Source organism: Heptranchias perlo, chromosome 19 (genome assembly GCF_035084215.1).
Source record: "Heptranchias perlo isolate sHepPer1 chromosome 19, sHepPer1.hap1, whole genome shotgun sequence".
NCBI lineage: Eukaryota > Metazoa > Chordata > Chondrichthyes > Hexanchiformes > Hexanchidae > Heptranchias > Heptranchias perlo.
This window is the reverse complement of record NC_090343.1, coordinates 25,120,153-25,141,997: the sequence shown is the minus strand read 5'-3', so window position 1 is coordinate 25,141,997 and position 21,845 is coordinate 25,120,153. Positions and strand designations below refer to the sequence as shown.

General features: G+C 38.1%; 1 protein-coding gene across 1 annotated transcript in view; it reads right to left on the bottom strand.

Moving 5' to 3' along the window:
• The window catches only part of kcnb1 (potassium voltage-gated channel, Shab-related subfamily, member 1), a 257,399-nt gene extending 235,854 nt beyond the window's left edge, over nt 1-21,545 (bottom strand). Inside the window, exon 1 of the mRNA XM_068000802.1 lies at nt 20,964-21,545. Within this exon, the coding sequence (XP_067856903.1) occupies nt 20,964-21,530 (567 nt within the window). The 5' untranslated portion in view covers nt 21,531-21,545. The remainder of the gene's footprint in view (nt 1-20,963) is intronic.
• Nucleotides 21,546-21,845: the final 300 nt, after the last annotated feature.

Sequence of the window (21,845 nt, the reverse complement as noted above, 5' to 3'; positions counted from 1 at the left end):
TTTTTAAAATGGCACAGCAAGACTTGATTAAAAAAACATATTAAGGAGGGAGCAAAGATAAACAAAATGGCAAATGCATGACTTTAATTATACTTTTTCAGACAAGGGAACATCTGTTGAACACCTGTTCTAAACTAATTTTAAAACAGAAGGATTAATTAGAAAAATAATTTTTCCATCCTTCGTTCAATATATGCTTGGGATTAATTTCCATTTTGTAATCAAGTTGCGTTTCATACCACTAGACTTAAAAACAATTGACATCACAGACGTAGTCTTATAAAACTAAAGGAATGATGTGAAAATTTGAAATTGTATAAACTATAATATTGGAAATCATAGAACCCCTGGTTACAGGATGCAAATAAACGTACATTTAGAAAAGATATTCACCATCTGCTATTACCTTGTGGGAAAAAGTAATAGAATCTTCAGCACACTTACAACGTGATAATCACCATCCAGTTACAACAAAAAGGCACTATTTATGTATTAATCAGAGCTTCATCAAATTTGGCTATGAGGGAGAACTCAGCTGATGGAGTTCTTAGCTTGCACCTGTCAAATTACAGGTCTGAATCCTGTGAAGGTCCAGCCTGTCTCCTATTCTCTTAAGGACCAGGTAATATAAATATCACACATATGGAAGGTGATTGAGTGAGCATTGGCTGGTGGTAGCAATGCCACCTCTGAGTTGGAAGATTATGGGTTCGAGCCCCACTCCAGACAGCTCTGATGGGCAGAGATGAAGTTCTGGACTCTGATATTGGATTGCCATCCAGCGGGGGACTTATATCCGCTGAGAGAATACGCCCCCCACTCCCCTCCCCCCATCATAACAGTGGCAAGCAGGAGACCAGCGCTCTAGCCTCTGAATACTGGATTGACATCCAGCAAGGAGTAGAGTGGCAACCCCCTCCATCGTATCGAGCTGGTTCTCCTGGTAGGGAGTTGTGAGTCAGGTTAATGACCTGTCCACATAAAAATGGACTTTGTTAGGGAAACAACCCACAGCACGATCTGCTGGATGTAAAGCAATGGAAGAAATGGGCTGTCTCATGTGCCACTTTAGAATATGGAAAGTAAGTAGGGACTAGTCCACAGCACTGAGCACATTACCATAGAAAATTGGAAAATGGGATTTCTGGGTCACAGCCAAAGTAGAAATGAACAGACATCATCCTCCTTGGAAGGCCTACCATGTATTACGTTTGCAAGTGTATGCAAAAGTTGTATTTTTATTTACAGGATGCATCAATCAGACCTAGAAAATAATTATGTAGGTATTATAGGATTGATCCTTACTGGCATTAAGTTCTGAATATAACAGCTTAAATGGGTCATATCATCTTGAAAAGGTGTCTTGAAAGTTCAAAACACCACGGGGTCAGTTTAAGGGGAATCAACATGGCTGCAGTCACTGAGTCCACTGTAATTTTCACAATAGCTTTGTTTGTTAACAGCTCAATAATGCACCTTAGGCTAACAGAGTTAATTCTGATGAGGCTTTGTGGAGCTTTTGTGCAAAATGATACTGTACCTTTAAAAACAAAAATGAGCAGGGAATTGAAAAGACTGGTCAGAATGGCTGGTGTGGAATGGGTGAAGTGGGATGGCAACTTTAAAGACATGACTAGAAAATTTTCAATTATTGTGCGGTTGACTGATATTACACAGGAAACTGTAGAAGATTTGATTTAGATTCTATGAAAATCTTGTTTTTTGAAAAAAGCCTTTTCAAAATATTAACTGCCTTAATTTTCTTAAACTTCACAGCTTGAAGTTTCCTCTGCATTTGTGCCCAGATACACTCATAATCTGGGCGTAAATAAATTACGCGGCTTAAAAGATCATGAAATTTTGAGTGTAAGTGAGATACACCTGTAACTACAATACATCCAAGTCTCCTTGATCTTTAACGTCCATCTATGAAACCCATCGTGTGAACGAATCTCCGCCCACAATACTGGCCCTGCCCCCTGACTCTCAAATGTGAATATCCTCCAATTGTGCTTGTTCAAGGGTCTCTCAACATTGTGACCTGATTTTCAAGTGCAACAGGAAACAGTCATTTTTCAGGTCATTTAATCACAATTTTTGGAGCATTTAAAAAAAATTCATCCTCACTGAGACCTGCTCTGTATTTTCTGTTTCTTTTAATTCAATTTTATGGCATAAGTATAAGTCACATTAAAATGTGAAAACCGTCCCCAATTGCAGGTTATTAAACATGCTGTGCCTGATGCACATGAATGATGGTTAAATGAGTTGAAACTTAAGTTTTAAGACTCAAAGAAATAAACTGGTGTGGATTCTGTGTTTCCTTGAGCCCCAATTGTTTACGCTGATTTAGGCCCATATACGCTCATGTTAAATTTGGGCATATCCTAATGAGATTGGGAGGATATTTGGCTACAATTTGACATCAGCAAAATGGGGGCAACAATGGGCACAATTTCGGGTCTGACTTCAGGGATGCGCCCAAGGAGGAATCTCCAGGCCAAAGGCTTCATAAAGTATATATGTAAAAATCAACAATAAAGAAAAAGTGGTGCTTTGTTTTCTCAAGCTATTTATATTTCTCAAAGCTACTTGATACACAATAAGTTCATGGTCATTTTTTTTCTTTAGTTGGGAATGTCTCTAACGATGAAGTTGTCAAAAAAATACCAGAAGTTTCATTTAAACTTAGTACATTTGGCACTGATCTTTCTTGGAACAAACATACAAATATCTACATCAAAAGCACAGACACTGTTCTCTTTCATAAAAGCCTTGTCAGTTAAAAATTTTCATCAGAACAGAAATCAGCCTGGAATTTGGGTGCTGTGTATATCCATCATTTTCACGATGAGGTTGTGTAGTTAAGTCACACAGCAGTAAATCTGTCCATTTTCTGCAACTGATCTTTCTGTGAGTTACATACTTAGTGTTTTTCTTTGCAACCTCAGAACTAAACTGAAAATACAATGCAAAGCCTTACTTGGGCTGAACTATTTGTAAATACAACAGTTACAAAACTAAATACAAAGGTGAAAACCTCACTGAACAACAGACATTGAGAGACTGCTAATCATGCAAAAAAATTAAACAAATGCTATTGACAAACTAAGTCATAAATCAAGATCATTGTGATTTATGCAACATTTGCTCTAGCTGTCTATTTCCTTCCAGTTTATTACAAATAGGTTTGAAACTATCAAGAGCTATTTAGTTGGTCCAACTGAAGGCCATTTGCAATTATTCAGAGAGATTATAATGCAAAACATAAACTAATATAATGCAACTGCTAGCAAAAAACAGATTAATACATACAACCTCTACCTGCCAAGTCTAAAGAGATTACTTACTTGGGTCTAGATCTACCTCATAAGAGATTTTAGAAACATTGTTGGAAAGATGCTTCCTTATAATTTAGTGTGGGCGTGGAATTGTGATTCACAGCAGTCTAATGGAAGAGTTTGTTTCAAATACCAGGTGATCTACAGATGGATGATATACCTGGGGTAGAAATCTCCCACTTATCAGCAGAAAACACATGGGGCCGATGATGTGATGAAAAGTGCTGCAGGCACCAGATTATTCAGAATGGAGGCCTAAGGTATACTTGATATAATCAACAGAGGACAATGCAACTGGGAAGCAACTATCACATTTGAAGCCTGCACACCAATTGTGCTTCAAAAAGCCACGACTTTTATTCAAATAAGGCCAAAGTCCCAAGATTCAACTTCATGCCTGAGCAGCAGTCCTGGTGCTAAAGGTTAATGCCCAATTTCAGAATTAAAGTTCTTCTCCTTGTAAAACAGCCACTTGCATTTTCTTGGCTTCCAGTGGGTGATTCTTGAAAGGAGTCTTTTTTAAATTTAGGGGTTCTTTTAAAATATGGCAGCACTTTAAGGGAAGCCAAGCAGCCCTTTCAAAGCTGCTAGCACTTGATAGTCCAGCCCCTGATGCAGTGACACTCCCAGTGCCATGTACTAAGCATCGAGAACACCACACAAATATCTAAATGTGCTGATCTTGCATTATTATGCAAAGTTAGATCACTGGAGTGCAGGACCATGCAATGTCTCAAGGGCCACGGTCATTTATTGACCACATTATCCACCTTATGGTGATCTAGTGGGGACACCATAATCCATTCCACGGTGATCTAGTGGGGATACCATAATCCATTCCATAGTGATCTAGTGGGGATACCATAATCCACTCCATGGTGAACTAGTGGGGAGCCATTATCCACCCCATGGTGACCTGGTGGGAGAGGTGCATCCAGAGCATGCATATTCTCCAATGATCTAGTGGTTAGTGGTGATAGTCCCTTTGATCGCGTGGTCTAAAGGGTGAGATACATCTATATGTTTCTGTGATCTAATGATTACTTTGTTTTCAATCCCTGATGCAAAAAAATTTATTCGTATTAGTCAATCTAACTTATCGCACCTGTCATAGTCTTGCACAATATTACCAATTTTGTAATGTGGAAAGTAATGTCCACATTTCTTACTGACAACAACTGTTCTGCTGTAGTTGAACCAAAAGAATAATGTCCAGACAGATGGTCTAGTGGCAAGTGAGCTGCTGATTCCCAGTGCTTTTGTTAAATGCCATTATACATATTGCCCAGCCGGTGAATGGTGAGTCCCACTGGTATGTGATGAGCATCTGATTTTTGGTAATGCTGCAGATATGTGGCTTCAGCATTCAATTTTACAAATACAATACAAGAATTGTAAGTTTTTCAGAACATAATCTGATGCCAAAGCCAAAGGATGAACAAACACAAATATGTTAATGTGATGAGAGTCGACTATCTTCAGGAAATAACCACCCAGCAATTCAAAGACTATTCACTTCTTCGAGTTAATACTTTGATATTAATATATTTGGTAGCTGGAACTCTGACGTGTATAAATAGCTCTGAGCAGTTATCTTATTCTGTTGTTTATTAGTAGATAGTGTCCCTGGAGACTCTGACATAATCCAAGTATACTAATGATCTTTGAGATTTAACCACATAGTAAGCATGACTAAGTTTGTGTTTACTGTTTCATTGAAGGGCAAAGTTAATTGCCTATTTTCTTTTACGGAGTATTGATCTGCAAAATCATTGTATTTTAGACATGAAGCAACAAAATGTATGAAACAGCATGTTGAACAATGATAAGATTTATATCATGGATGATTCCTGCAGGGCACAAGGGATACAATCATTTTGAATGATTAAAAATAATTGAGCTCATTTTTACTATGTGTCTAAAACAAAACCAGTGTTGATGCTATAAAACTCCTTTTCTCAGAAGTTGAAATTAAATATAAGAAATATTTGGGGCATTCATTTGTGTTACAAGCATAGCGCTTTATTGATATAAAAACTCGAGAGATTTAGGAGATGATCAAAATATTGAAACACATTTGAACAGATGAAAATTCGTAACACTCAGGAACATGATTTATGAATTCCTCAAAAACTGCTATTTCTGTTTTAAAAAACATCTTTTGTGATCTGCTAACCTAATGGAATATATCCTTTATTGATGACAAATTAGGAGTTTTATTTAATAAAATATACATTACTTCAATCTATTATATATTTTATTTATCTAGTAACATCTATAAGAACCAACTGGAATAACTACAAAATCTGACTGAATATTGACACTCAACAAGTACCAAGTTTACTAAAATGCAGAACTGTTATAAGTACTGATGTTTTCCAATCTGAGCTTAAATCCAGTTCAGGAAAAGATGGCAGAAGATGCAACAAATGAAATTCCATTCTCAAATTGAAATTCATACACTGAGTTCATTTAGTGTTGGGAATTATAAAAAAAAATTAGGAATGTATATCTGCTGAGGATACAATTTTGAATAACTCTGATTAAATGATGGAACTGTACATACTAATTTATGTTTTAAGCAATTAATTGGTGTTCAAGATTTATTGACCCTGTGCAGTATTAAGTAAACTAATTAAAACTATATCTGTGCTAAATCAGCTAATCTCAGCCAGCGTGGTGGCTGAGGCCCTATAAATGGCCTCAGTCTCTGGATAGGAGGGGAAAACTTAACCAGGGTTCTCAGTCCTGATTGCTGTCTGGAGATCCCTGCTAAATTTGTGCACGTGCAGGCACTGGGTGAAGATAGAACCAAGCTTTGCTGTGATGCCCTTCATAGCCAAATAGCATGTCAGCAGTCACTGTCAATGTTGACATATAAATAACAGACTTGAATGGGGTACCAGATAGCCTTTGGCACCTGTGGAACTTTACCCTACAGGTATGGGAGAGAAAATTGTCAAGGAAAAAAAATGGAGACTTTATTTTATCTTCAAAATATTAATGGTAATATTTAGATTAATTCTAACATGCACAATATTTGACTATTATATTAATAAGCTACACATGAATATTTTATCAGCATCAGAAAAATCTAAGAATATGTTCAAAAATTAAATCAGTTGCAGAAAAACTGATTGTAGCTTTTTGTCTGAATTTCAATTTTGGCCAATAAATCTTATTTTAAATTTGTTTCAAGAAACATGGGAGTGAGATAAAAGATTTAAACCTAGAAGGTACTAGCAATGTTATTGTATGAATACTTAGCAAACTCATATTAAATTCCTCTCTCCATTATTTTAATGGAGCCATTACCTCAGTTCCTTTAAATCAGTAAACATCTCTGTAAAAATAGTGCAGAGGTATTTAATGTGAATGCATTAAGCTTCATACAATAATATCGCTCTAGCAATTTTAAATCCCTTTACAGACAGTTGCTTAGGCCGTTCAATGCCAGGATACGTGGGTGGAGCTTGTGCATGTCCCTTGAAATTGCAATCAGGGTCCTAGCTACATCATAGGTCTACCGATGCCATTAGCACCCCATTAACGGCAATTTTGTGCTAGTTAAAATCAGCCCGAGGGAATCAAAACCAAGTGTAATCTTACCACTATCCATTCCTCTTCTTACTAGCCCCTAAATCCCATCATTACCACCACCTTTTCCTTTTTGAAGTACCCACTCAACCCCTGTATCCTTCCCTCTTCCTTGTTCCACTTTCACTAACCTAATCCTTTACTGTCTGTCAACTCCCCCCACTGCTACTTGTTCCCCACAAGGGCAGGTGGCAAGAGACCAGAGGCCTCTTACCCTCAAATACTTTTCCTCCTCCCCTCATGCTCTGCTTGCCTTATCTGTTTTGCTCAGAGGCTTTGCTTGATTTCAAAAGTCAACATTTTTAAAGAAGAAATCAAATCATGAACGAGGAAAGAAACTGCCAGTCCGGCTTTTCCTCTATTTGTGTCTCTGTTTCTGTTGGAAGTTAGGATCTCTGTCTAAGCAATTAGCATTGACCTTTTCTAACTGTCAACAAAGCACAGCTGAGGTCATTACAGAAAATGCTGGATATACTCAGCAGGTCAGGCAGCATCTGTGGAGAGAAAATCAGAGATACCATTTCAGAACAATGACCTTTCATCAGAACTGGAAGAAGTAAAAATTTAACAGTACAGAGCCATCGAAAGGGAGGAAAGAACAAAAAGGGAAGGTCTGTGACAGAGTAGAGGGTAGGAGTGTTTAAATAACAAAAGGGATGATGGTGCAAGGCAAAGAGGGTGGTAATAGGACAGGTAAAGGAACAAAAGATGGGTCGAGCGGAGCTGTAAATGGGAACAGCGGAACCATTATCAACACCTGTTTCCATTTTTTCAGACAGCAGGTTGCCATTTACAGCTCCTCTAGACCCATCTTTTGATCCTTTACTTGTCCCATTACCACCCTCTTTTGCCTTGTACCATGATACCTTTTGTCATTTAATTACTCCTGCCCTCCACCCTATCACAGACCTTCCCCTTTGTTCTTTCTTCCCCTCTTTCCCTGGCTCTGTACTTGCTGTTAAATCTTTACTTCTTCCAGTTCTGACGAAAGGTCATCGACCTGAAATGTTAACTATATTTCCCTCTCCACCGATGCTGCCTATTTCAGCATTATCTGTTTTTATTTCAGATTTCCAGCATCCTCAGTATTTTGCTGCTGAGATAATTAGTTGACTTGAAAACTCAACTAAACTAACGGCAGTTGATGGAAATCTGAAACAATAACAGGAAGTGCTGGAAACGCACAGCTGGTCAGTCAGCAATGGCAGAGAGGACAGAGAAGTTTATGGTGCTGTCTTCTCTACATTGGGGAAACCATATTCAGTTTAGTTTATCACTCTGCTGGATGCCTTTGTTCTATCCAGAAGCAAGACCCTGGGCTACCTGTGGCTCACCACCTTAACTCCCCTCCTATTCCACTATTGGCCTCATAAACTGTTCCAATGAAGCTTAATGCCAGGATCGAGAATGGTATTTCATCTTTCTCCTGGGCACTCTGCACCCCTCTGGTCTGAACATTGACCAGTAACTTCAGACTTTTAGCTTTTTTCTGCATTTTCAACCCTATTTTAATTGCATACCTGACCCCCCAGGTTTTCCATTTCTCCCATTTGCTCTCACTTCTCCAGGTCATCCACTTCCTTAGCTATTTACACATCCTTTGTTTCTTTAATCTCTTAACTCTTCTATCTTTTACTTGACTGAGATAATCTATCACACCATTTCACTCATCATTCCTCACATTTTGTCTCCCTTTCCCTTTTCTAATTATATTAATCTGTACACCTCTTACTTTTCAGTTCCAAAGAAGGGTCCACACCCAAAACGTAAACATGTCTGTTCTCTGCAGAGATACTGAATGACCTGCTGTGTGTTTCCAGCATCTTTAAAATGCAACTGTATTTTTTGAAAACTGAAGTAACATTAATTGAAGGAAGACCCACCTTGGGCATAATTTTAGCCCGGGGGCGGGGGGTAATGGAATTCCAGTTGGGAAACCCGAAAGTACGGGTTTCCCAGACATCCTTACGTGATTGATAGGCTGGCTCTCAATCGGACTGGAGAAAAGCCAAGAAGAGGATGTGTTCAGGTAAGTGTTAGATGGGGGGGGGGGTTCAGTCATCGGGGGGGGGGGGAAATCGGGGGTCAGTCATCGGGAGGGATGCAATCGTTGGGTGGGGGGGGGGGTGTGCTACAGGTAGACTTGCTGGGCCTGGGGGAAGCACTCCTGTTCCTCCGGGCCCACAAGCTGTGCTATAAAGGCACTTACCTGCAGTTTTGTACCTTCTGGCCTCCTTTCACGTGGTGTGAAGGAGAAGGCCCAGGAATCCTGGCCCCCAGTGGCTAAAATCAAAAAAGCTTTGAAAATGGAGGTCCAGAGCCTCCTTTAAAGCTTTTAATGCCCGACCCATCTCCTGAGAGAGGGTTGGTTGTCCGCCCCCCATCCCGCCCCCGTGAAAACTGGAAATGGAAACCTGCTCCCAACCCATCCTTTTTTCTAGGCTAAAATCATGCCCCTTCTCTCAAACTCTCTCACTCTGACCCCAGTGTCTCTCTCTCCATCCCCCTCAGCTTAATAACTTTGTAAAGTTTATATAACGCAAAACAAAGAGTATAATCAGAATACTGTCATTTTTCTCTCTTTTTCTCATGTACAATATAAATATTACTTCCATAAAACTTCTGAAGTTTGTCCTCTTGTTTTTCAAAATTATTTGAAGTAAAGCCATTAAGCTGAAAGCACCAGAAACTAAAGAAGAATATTCCATCAGTACAGCTACATTGCGCATAGCAAGCTCCCACATACAGCAATGAAATAAATGGTTGAGGGTAATATGTTGGCCAGGACACTAGGAGAACTCACCTACTTTTCTTCGAATAGTGCTGTGTGATGATTTACATCATCCTGCGAGGGCAGATAGGACATCGGTTTAACGCCTCACCAGAAAGATGGTACAACAGTGCACTCCCTCAGTACTGTACAGAAGTGCCAGCCTAGGTTATGTGCTCAAGACTCTGGAGTGGGGCTTGAATCCACAACCTTCTGACTCGGAGGTGAGAATGCTAGCACTGAGCCAAGGCTGATACCACCTATGCAAAAGGACACAGGTGTTATATTTATAATGTTTGCTTTATTCTTGATACGTAGCTAAAGAGATGTGCCCTCAAGCTGATAGTATCTGGTAAACAAAATAAGGCTAATTAGTACTATCATCTTCAATTAGACATGGCAAAAGAATCTGATACTTTGACATATTTGATCTTTAAATATTTGAAAATCACAGTAATGCCAATACTGAGTGTGCATTTTTTAAACTTTTAATTTAATAATACAGATAGGGGCAATATCGTAAGGAAGGGAATGCTACTTGTTATGTCAAACATAAGTGCATTAATAACACTTTCTAGTAGCTTCTTGGGACCAGGAATGGAATGAGAATTACATGAGTGGTATACTTTGTGGTAAATGACTGCAAGTAGAAATTAGATAATTAATGCTTTCACATCATTTTCTGACCAGTTACTTTGATCATCCGGTAATGAATGACTAATTACTAATTGGTGCCCCCTCATCTATTGTAGTTTGAGATCTGTGATAAAAATATTAAAGCCATCTGTTTCTATGACTTAATAACTCTAAGCATTGACTTTCTATGGGTTGAATATCTCAATTATATTATTAAAATAACTGCAGATGAAAATAAGTGTAACTGATTTAAAATTCCATATATGTTCTCATTAGTGTGAGTGTACTTTTTTCTGACACCTGAGACAGGCAGCATATAAGACGGTGTTCCCATGAAACTCTATTGTGATATTAATGCTCAATAAAAAAGCTTTAATATGACATTTATTATAAAAATGGTTGCATGTTTTATGGTGGGAGCAGCAATGAGGATTTTATAACTTGCAGTTAAGGAGGAAGGGGACAAAAATTTAAAATTGGCCCTTACTCAATCACAGGAAAATAAAAGCAAGACTGACAGCAGCCAGATACATTCTCATTGTGGAAAAATTGCAATTCAACGAAATAGTAATTGAAAGATTTATTGTGATATTTAAATACATTAGTAATGTAATTTCAAATGAATTAATTTAAATCTGGAAAGAGCTTATTTTTAAATTGATTTCTTGGCATGATGATATGAAAGGAATGTGCTGCTGTTTTTAAAGTAATAGATAGCTTTTAGATATACATATATATGTATTTCTTATTTTTGCACCATGAAGATTATTAGCCAGAAATCTAGTAGCGGAAGGCGTTACACATTTAATAATGAGTACTGGTTACTGAACCAACGCACAAATACAGACAGCAAAAACAATCAATCAGCATTTCAACAAGGTTGTGCTTGGCTTCCACCAGCAACATAATCATTTAGGGTTGGTTGAAAGACACCACAAAACCTCAACTTTCACAAGGATTCACTAATTCATAGATATTTAATCTGTGGCTCGTAGAGTCAAGGGGCTCTGTGAGAGGATCAGCAGGCCATTTCTATCTACTTACCATTAAATTTCTGATTTTTTCCATATTTGTTGACTTACTAGCATGTGATTTCTGTTGCTGTATACTGATAAAATACATTTTCTGCAATAAAAGCACTGTATTCCTTTGGATGGCTGACACGGTCCTTCAGAAATGAGGATAAAGGAGCCTTTGGAGAGTATCGGTGTTTGCATGAGGTCTCCCACACAGAATTGTTTGTAAACTACTGGTCTTATAGTGGAGTTAGATAAAAGAACATAGAATTAACAATGGGAGTGAATCATAAAACACTGTCCTGTTAGATTTTGGGCCTGTAGCAGTTAATTTCAGACACAAAGGGCATAATTTTAGCCCGGGGCGGTGGAATTCCGGTCGGGAAACCAGGAAGTACGGGTTTCCCAGACGTCCTTACAATTTTGATGTAAGGACGTTGTTTTTTTTCTTTTTTGCCGGTTTCCTGACTGACAGGCCTGCCTGATTGACAGGCTGGCTCTCAATCGGACGGAAGAAGGGCCAAGAAGAGGACGTGTTCAGGTAAATGTTAGATTGGGGTGGGGGGGGGGAGTCAGTCATCGGGGGGCTCAGTCATCGGGGGGGGGGGGGGGGGTCAGTCATCGGGGGAGATCGAGAGTGGGAGATTGGGGCGATCAGTCATCGGGGGGTGATCAGAGGGTCAGTCATTGGGGGGGTCATGATCGTTGCAGGGGGGGTCGCGATCATTGTGAGGGGAATGGTCGCGATCATTGTGGGGGGGGGAGGGGGCTGGTCACTGCAGGCAGGCTTGTTGGGCCTGGGGGAAGCACTCCTGCTCCTCCGGGTCCACAAACTGTTCTATGAAAGGCACTTACCTGCAGTTTTGGGCCTTCTCGCCTCCTCTCGCATGGCGTGAAGGAGAAGGCCCAGGAATCCTGGCCCCTAGAGGCTAAAAATAATAAAAGCTTTGAAAATGGAGGCCTGCAGCATCCTAGTAAGCTTTTAATGCCCGACCTGCCTCCTGAGAGTGAGTTGGTTGTCTGCACCCCCACCGTCCTGTCCTGCCCCCGTGAAAACCAGAAATGGGCAATTAGGGGGCGGGTTTTAGATTTTTGCAATTTTTACTACCCCCCCCCCCCGCCACCCCCAACCCACCCGTTTTTCCAAGCTCAAATCATGCCCAAATAGTTCATCTTAGACTAACAAAATGCCCATCACTATGGTAGCGGTGTATGCTCTTACTGATTTGTTACGTTCATTCTATTCCTTAAAGATAATTGGTGAGTAGTGTCAGTAAGTTGCCTTTTTATAGCCTGGCTTGTGGTGTTAGTAAGGGCCTATAAAAGTTGCTCTCTGACTAGTGAAACTCACCTGAAGTAATGATACATTTGTCAAAAATTGTTATTGAAGGAAATGAGTACTAAAAAGTTACAAAAGGCAGCAATAGCATTGATAATTTAGTTACAGAGAAGGGCAGAGTTGCAACAGGACACAAAGAATGAAGTGAAGTACAAAAAGCAGAGAGTGGAAAGCAATGAAGAATTCGAGATGGGTGGATAAATGCAATGTTAATAGCAGATTAGCTAGTTTTGTCTCATTTCTTACTCACCAAATTTTAAACTAATAACCCTCATCACTGACTTCCCAATCAGAAGAAATAGTATTTACCTATTCTCCCGGGTAAAATGCTTAAGAATATTAAAAACCTCTATTAAGTCTCCTCTTTTCCTTCTCTGTTCCAATGGAAATAGTCCCAGTATCTCAAGTCTCTCCTCCCCCCTCCTCAGGCATTGTTAAACCTGTTTTTTCAGTTCCAACTTCATGTAATTATTCACTGTGTGCAGTATGATCATACTGCATGTTACAGAGGTTAAACCACTAACTGAAGTAATCCTATAAAAGCTATCTGAATGTGCAAAACTTTGAACTGTGTAGATAATGAGAGAGTTAGTTGTAAGAGGATCTCTCCCATCAAGGGAGGCACAGAAAAGTAAACAGAAAAGGCAGACTATGTGCCCAGTGGTAAATCACATCTATTTACAGTATTATAAATGGATATAATCACTTGCTCAGCAATGATGTTGATAAGACAGTTGACAGCCACGACTATAAAGGTAAACACACAATCCAGAGTTAAAATGAATATTTAAATAGTTATTCGTTTTCCATATACTTACATAAAAACTATCCTGTATCAGATACAAGTTTATTAAATAGCATTAATATGAAGGACAACATGTCTCAAGTACATATGCTTTCATTATATGCTCCTATGTTTAAACAGTTGGACAAAATATTCAAATCATGTTTCTAAAATTTTGAGGCTAATTTCAGTCCACAAAAGTTACTGTTTGTTAGTAGCAGATGGAACTGTTTGCAAGCCAAGATATATAACTATATACACAATTCTAATTTGTTTCTCAGCTTAATGGCCACACCACATGAATAGCATTATGCACACTCCAGCGAGCAGCCAAACCTGAATAGGGCTTGTGTTATCAAATTGACATTTTGCCAGATGTGTACCTGGTGTAAGATAGGTGTTGTATTTCAGCAGTTGGATTTATTAAGTGTAAACAATTTTACAACACCAAGTTATAGTCCAGCAATTTTATTTTAAATTCACAAGCTTTCGGAGATTTTCTCCTTCCTCAGGCAAACATTTGCCTGAGGAAGGAGAAAATCTCCGAAAGCTTGTGAATTTAAAATAAAATTGCTGGACTATAACTTGGTGTTGTAAAATTGTTTACAATTGTCAACCCCAGTCCATCACCGGCATCTCCACATCATGGATTTATTAAGAGCAGCCAAGTTCGGGCAGCTCTTGCTGGTAATGCTTGTTCTGTTTACTTATGTTCAGTATGTACAGGTTTACATTTAGTTAAAGTTCTTCGGTCACAAACATGATCTGTTAACTGTAAATAAAGTGGTTTCCTACACAAGATAAGGAAAGCATGCATACATGGAATAAACAAAAATGATAAAATACTGTTTGCCTTAGTGTTAGTTAATTAATCACAAAAATGATGCATAAGTCAAATTGATCAACCATTTTATATGTATACTTTATCAACACAATTTTGCAGCTTTAAGTGTTTTCTGCTTATAATTGACTAACGACACAAGTAGTAACAAACCACTCTCAGGGTTAGTACTTTTGTGTAACAGTGTCTGGCTCTAAAAGCAACAACAATAAAGAGGAGTTAAGTAATACAGAGAGTTACAAAGAACTATGAGTGAATAAGCCTGCTGTCAACTTGATAAATGTTTCCAGGTATTGGCACACAGCTAAAATTAGACATAATGTGGCAAATGCAGAATTTGGAAGGGATTGTTTGATTTAGTAGCTGAACATACTCGATTTAAAAAACACCAGCTGGCTTCAGTTAGTAAAGGCAGCATGTAACTTACCCATACAGTTCAAAATATCCTAGGTTTGATTCCCAGTCTGTGCTCAGCGAACTAATCTCAGCTGGGAAGGTTAGGAGCAATCCAATTGGTCTCAGTGATCTGGGCTAGGGAGGGGTAATCAGCCAGGATTCCCACCCCAAAGGCTATCCAACACCTTTGCTGGGAAGTGCATGTTTGCATATGTCAGAGGAGAACAGGATCAGATGATATCCTCGTAGTCAAATAGCCTGTTGAATCTCGCTGTTCAGTTCACACATGAATAATGACCATTTGGATTAGGTATTAGAGAGCTTCCTGCACTTAGGGAGACATTCCCCAGTATAAGCTGGCATCTTCAAGAGTGGAGAAAATTGGCTGAATAAAACACCCAACTGCCTCTGTTTTCTCCATCCATTCAATTCAAAGGTTTTACCAAACCATTCAGAGTCTAAGATCTAAAGCAAGGCAGAGAGGAGAGGGCTTCCAGACTGTTTAAAATTAGACCCAGCGGTAGTTTGCACTTTATATCATTAAAATCTCTAATAAAAAGGAGCTCCTAGATCCTTGTCATTAAATATAAGAGACTGCAGAAATTATAATGGCTGCTACACGCAAAATTTCTGGAATGTAATTTTCTTTATTTTTTTTTAAATCACAAATTCACTGAAGTTTACTTTAAATTCTGTAATAAGTCATCTATTTACACTGACCTTAAGTAAATTATAAATGTAACTGAGTTAAGTTAATTACGATTCAAGCAACAGTGGAAGTGATGATAGAAGGAGAGCTACTTTGGAAAGATTTGGACATTATTGCTAAATACTACCACTAGTTTCATTATATCATTAAAATAAACCATTAACAAAAACTAAAGAGAATTCAGCTCATCTTAGCCTTACTAGAGAGTAACGTCATCAGTTTTATTCCATTGACAGCTGCCCTCCACCACCTCGCACAGTCCCATTATCGACCTCACTACTCTGATGGAATTCAGCTGTTTCACCAAAATTCCAGCTTGTGCTAAGTTCTCACAAGTGCTGCTGCAATACACACCGAAGGAAAATAGAAACATCAAATTTCACAAAAGTATACAAGATACCTTGAAACATGACATAACGGGGAGAAGAGATTTTAAAAAGTATGATGGCATTATCATTGAGTTTACAACCAAGGGGATACAAACAATGTACCATTGTATAGGTTGTACTATTAATAATCGCAATCACTATAATGGTAGTTTCACATGGTGCTGCTTAAATGTCACACCATTGGAGAAGTGCTATTAAGTCACACCATTGGAGAAGTACAATAATACTGCAAGATATTTATTGATATGGTCCCAAAGCAGTGTTAAACAGATTTATTTCTCCCTGTATTGAAAAATTATGCTTCTCCTAACAGAATTACCAGTTTCAAGTGAACTAATAGGTAAGGTAGACTAATAGTACAGAATGTAGGTCAGTAGCAGCTTTGCAAACATGCTGCAACTCCAAATAGCATCACCAGTATGCTGGTGAAAGAGAGTGCGCCAATGAGTCTCCACTGGTTCATCAATCATCGACAGGAACTACTCAGGTCACATAAATGCAAGAAATATTCCACTTTGGTCAAATTTGTTTTGAACTTTTGGGAATAAAAACAACAAAATCAGGAAAGCCTGTTAGCGTAAATTAATAATTTGTTATCCAATTATGTGAGGGACGATTAATAATCTTCAGGAAACCTCAATACAAAACTGAACATAACAAATGAACTGGTTGCTTGTGGAATAAAGTGAAAATATTGTATTATCATACCAAAAATATTTGACATTGTTAAAAGACATTGCTAAAGTAAAGTGTGATGAATATAATACAGATTAAATGGTTTTAGTCTTTGATCACTTAGCATAAGTTTATCTTTTCTAGTTGTGTGAAAGTCTAGGAACTTCAAAAAACCATATCATATTTTTATTAGTGCTGCACCACATAATTACAGCAGAAAAACAATTTATGGAATACTAAAAAGTAGTAACAACCATTGTTTATGCCTCTTGTGAATGTACATTATCAATCACCTAGCAATTTGTTGGGCTCAACTAAGCTGCGTCTCTGCCTCAAATTATACATGACAATTAGTCGCTATAGCTCACTATGACAACAGTTAGTAACCTAACACTCTGTGATACCAAGCCTAACAGTAACACACACAGCCATTACATAAAAAGCACATAGAATGGGGCAAACCTTCTGTACTCTATACATTATTAATCTAAAACAGATATAATAAATAGCTTGAAAGAAAGATTTGCATTTATAAAGCCTCTCGTCATGTCTCGAAGAAACATTTCAATGCACTTCACACAAATTACTTTTGATGTGCTTTCATTGTTGTTATGTAGGAAACTATGGCAGTCAATTTGAACAAAATAAGATCCCACAAACAGCAATGAGATGAACGAGCGGTTAATCTGTTTTTTGTGGTGTTTGTTGAGGGATAAATGTTAGGCAGTATAGTTGACTGAAACATAAGAAACTAGTTTTACACAGTAGTTTGACGAAACCTTTCAACCATGGACGTTTTATAAACCTAAGGTGTATTCTATTGAGTTAATCACTCTGGCAGCTAAATTCAAAAACAAGAAGTAAAGATAGAATACTGCTAACAAAAATGAGAGGCATCATTGTATATTCCCTCTTTACAAATCAACCATTTACTTATCTTTACATTCAAACAATGCATCTCTCACATGCATATTCCCTGAACACAAACAAAAGTCTTGATATCAGTGCTAACTCAGTCTTCCATATTTGTTTTTCTCCATTACTAATTCACCTGTCTTTAGATTGCATGGCTTTCAGAGCTTTGCTGCCGAAAGAGTGGGGACAAGCTCTGCTTCCAGGGTACCACCAGTGTCCCCATAGCTAGTCACCAGGAGAACCAAGTGGCGCCACTATGACTGTCCCTTCCTAATCTCCCTCCTCCCAGCAGGTAAATATCATACCATCACTTAACAACTGTCCACTCAGTGCAGTTCAGAACAGGAACTAAGCAGAGTGGGGATTGAACCACTAAGTGCATACTCACTGTGGCATACCCAACATTATGATGATATTGTACTTTCACACAAAATTTTCTTTACAAGACTTGATACACTTTGAAAGTTATAAAGCCCTAATTCATTTGGAAATATTTGCTATATTGCAACTTATTTCTTTCCACTAGGAGTTACTCTCTGTATTGACCTGGGTACGAAAAGCTTTCAAATTTAATGCATCTGTTGCTGAAGGTATGTTTAACCTTTAAGGTTGACATTTATGACTGCATTGACATGCCATACAAATTTTTCTCAGAGATTTAAATTAGTTTGGAGCTTTTATGCATTTTACAGTTTGCAATAAATAATTAGTTACTATGTTTTAATTAATTTTATTAATTAATATTGTGATTATCTCCTGTCAGAACCTAATTAGAAAAAAAATCAGGAAAATATGTGGAATATTAGTCTAAACAGCAGGGACTGGTTTGATAAAGAGCACAGCCATGTACTTTGTTGCGCTAAGTATGTTCTGGAAGATGAAGTTACAGAGAATGATCATCAATCTATCTCAAATATAAATCAGAGCTAGACATTTATTTGGCAAACATGACCTTTGATACACATGTAATAAGTCACAGACATCTGCAGCCGTTCCTGCCCAATTGTGAATCAGTCTCCCAGACATAAAAGCTCCAGGCCCACCTTGCAACTGGTAAATCGTACCTTTTTCTTTGAAAATACCTGAATGTTGATGCCCTCAACTCTGTTTTATCTACGTCCACACTGAAGGTTCCACAAAAACATATTATTTGCATACAGAAATACGTTCTCCTCTAGAACCTTTTCCTCCAGTTTCCAAAATGGAATTAAGTACAATATTAGGTAAGCTGTGAGCTAAATGTGATTCTATAAAGTATAGATCTAGTAAACTTAGAACCCCAAATGAAAAAAGGATGACATTTTTCAAGGAAAATCAAAAAGAAGGTGCAGTGTAAGGGTATAAATTAAACCGGCGAGAGACAGATAAACAGACAGACAGAGAGATATGCCTGTACGTACACACAGCCCAGCAACAAACTTGCTGATAGATGCGAAAGGATTAAAGTATTAACTAAAATGTCAAAGCTAGTCACATGTTAATATAGTCATAAAGTTGGTCACAGGATTAATCAGATGGCCCAGGTTGGGTGTGAAAATGTTCCTATGCATTTGCAGGAAACTGGTCAATCTGTCATTATGAAAACATTAAATGTAGTAAATTATAAAAATTAATGTGGAACAGTTTGGTGTTTTGGAAACTGGTGATATCAAGAGAAGACGCTATAAAGTGGTACAGTAGTAGGCCTGTTTCATACCAGTAGCTACATATAACTTAATATTGCTTCACACTAATTAAGCTCCTAGACAAGTACCATCTGGATGAATTGAACTGAACACCTAGGTGAACCTTTTTTCATCTCTGTCCAATTTAACTTTGCTCAATGCTAACACTTCTGTCATACTAGACTTGACAAATTGCCATACATGGGAAAGCAAACCTGTCAAGGGTAAAACATAGGTTGTAAGGTTCAATGGATGGCCTGGAGTTTCACTCAGTTACTATTGGGGATCCCAGAGATTTCCTTCAGAAATCTTCTCAGTAGATTAAATAAATTGAATAGAGTTCATGGCAGGGCAAATTGTAAATGGTCTGTGGGAGATACAGGCTTGATTAACTAACAGGGCCTTTCTCATTCTAGTCTATCTTATGTTCTTAATGGTTGTTGTTGAAAACTAGTCTAGCACTACTGGTTGTATGAGTAGTCACTAATTAATTATATGAGAGGGTAAATAATATCTATCTCCCTTGTTAATTACATTTCCCACTGGGATAATTCATAATTATTTTAAATTAATGATCATTGTCATTGACTGGCTATCTGATTTATTTAAAAAGTCTTTTTGACTTTACCTGCACACCAGCATATAGTATTGCAACTCAATCTATAATATACTAATGGCCATGTACTCCAGGCATTTCAAATTCATTAGAAGGTTTGACTGATGTCTGATCCAGAGATATATTTGATGCTATAAAACTGAAAAATTGCTGACATTTTCCACACTATTTATATATTAGCTATGAAATGACAGATTGATATGAACAAATGTAATCATTTGTTCAAACAAGTCATTGGATTGAATTTATACTCTTAATTAAAATAATTTATTCTTAGACAGGACAATGATCATCCCAACAATCTGCTGGTCTTCGGTTGTACTTTGCACTGGATTAGCATTAGCCCACAGTCATGTTGCAAATAGTAGAGGACAAGACTAACATGGCCACTAAAACATCTATTTTCATCAGTTTAGTTTTACCATCTGTAATACTGATTTCACCAGTTCTCAGTTATTTAGTGATCTCATTACTACATCTTTGACATTTAATGGAAAATACACTACCAAAAACGTAAGAACATTGAACAGGGGCCAAGTATATACATTACAATGGATACTTCCATTCCTTTCCAAGTACAATGCACTTGTCTAAATATTGTTACCAGCAATAATGTTAGAAAATCCTTTCAAACATGAGTTACCCAAGCAGAGTTGAACCAACCCTAGCTAGGTCCCTTCATCAAGGACAGTGAAAGCACTCTCATTGAAATGCACAGACATTCATGTTACAAAACATTTTATAAAGTCATTTCATGCTTGATCTGATTGCCCACAGAAAATAATTTAATATTTAATTTTAAAAGTGCAAAGTACACAATAGAGTATTGTGAGTTTCAGCTGCATCTGGTTAAATTGCTTCCTTTATTAAAAAGTCTTCAAATTGCTGTTTTGTGGAATAGTTAGTGTGGTGAGGACAAGGTGTTAAGTACTGTTTAACCAAACGGGTATAATCTAGAAGTCTGACAGAATTCTGCAAATAAATAATTAAATTGATTAAAAAAGGTATTGTCTATTTTTAAATTGGGACAGCTATTTTTTTCGGAAACAACGATTTGTATCTCAACAGCGCAATATTTATAGATTATGTTGGATGAACCGTCTGTCAAACTACATTTACTCTAATGATAATTTTATCTTCAAACTATTCCAATCCAGTTCCATATACCTTGGATCCTTGAAAAGATTTGCATGTTTTGAATTATATTTATAATTTGAATGTAATATTTATTTTTGGGATTCAATGCGCGCACTAAATTTACCAAATGACGATTACCTTGGCAGCCACAGAGGAGCTGGGCTTCTCTAAAAGATCCCATAGTTTCTTCCTTTTCTCTGCACAGAAGGTGTTATCAAACTCTTCTCCCTCTCTCCCCCTCATCGTTTCAGCTTCTCGTTTCAGTTCCTCGTTCATTTGTTCCTTTTTCTGATGATACCTGGCCTGACAGCATGACTCCAGATAGATCTCATCTATTCCCCAGTAGTCAAGCTCTTGACTGAAGGACAGAGCGCACATCTCTTCCATCATATGCAACTTCCCCGTGCGATAAAAATTCAAAATAGATGTGAAAGCCCCGGGGTGACGGTCAAAAAAGTATTCGTTTTCTTCCAAATTATAATCATCACAGATCTCCATAAGGGACTCGTGAGTATTGCACTCCCGGAGCTTGCCCAGCCGCGTCCGGGGTAACCGGTCCAAGGTTCTCCAAAGAACTTCATGTGCAAGTCCCCCAACATTGAGTTTTACTCTTCTGGAACAAGCCTTGCTCCTGATGATCTCCATGGGATCTGGAGGCAGGGAGTTGGTGGACCGACAGTCCCCTCTATTCATTCCCGCAGGCATTTTTCCAGTTTTCTTCAGTAAGGCTGGATTTAATATTACACTAACTGCCCGGGTGTCAGAACTCAGTGCAGGATTTTCATCTGGCCGCTTTTACATCCATTCTCGAAGCTGGAAAAAAAAGGTACTTGGTGATAAGACCCAAAATGTTTCTCAGATCCAAATGACCTACAAAACGGAGCAAGTGCATCTCCAACGCAGTGTCAGGTAGTGCGGTTGCGGTGCTTTATCCGTTAATCAGTGAAACAAATAGCTCATTTAATCTGCTCAAGGGACATATGTCTTTCTGAGCAGGCGAGCTCCCAATGGCCAGAGTCG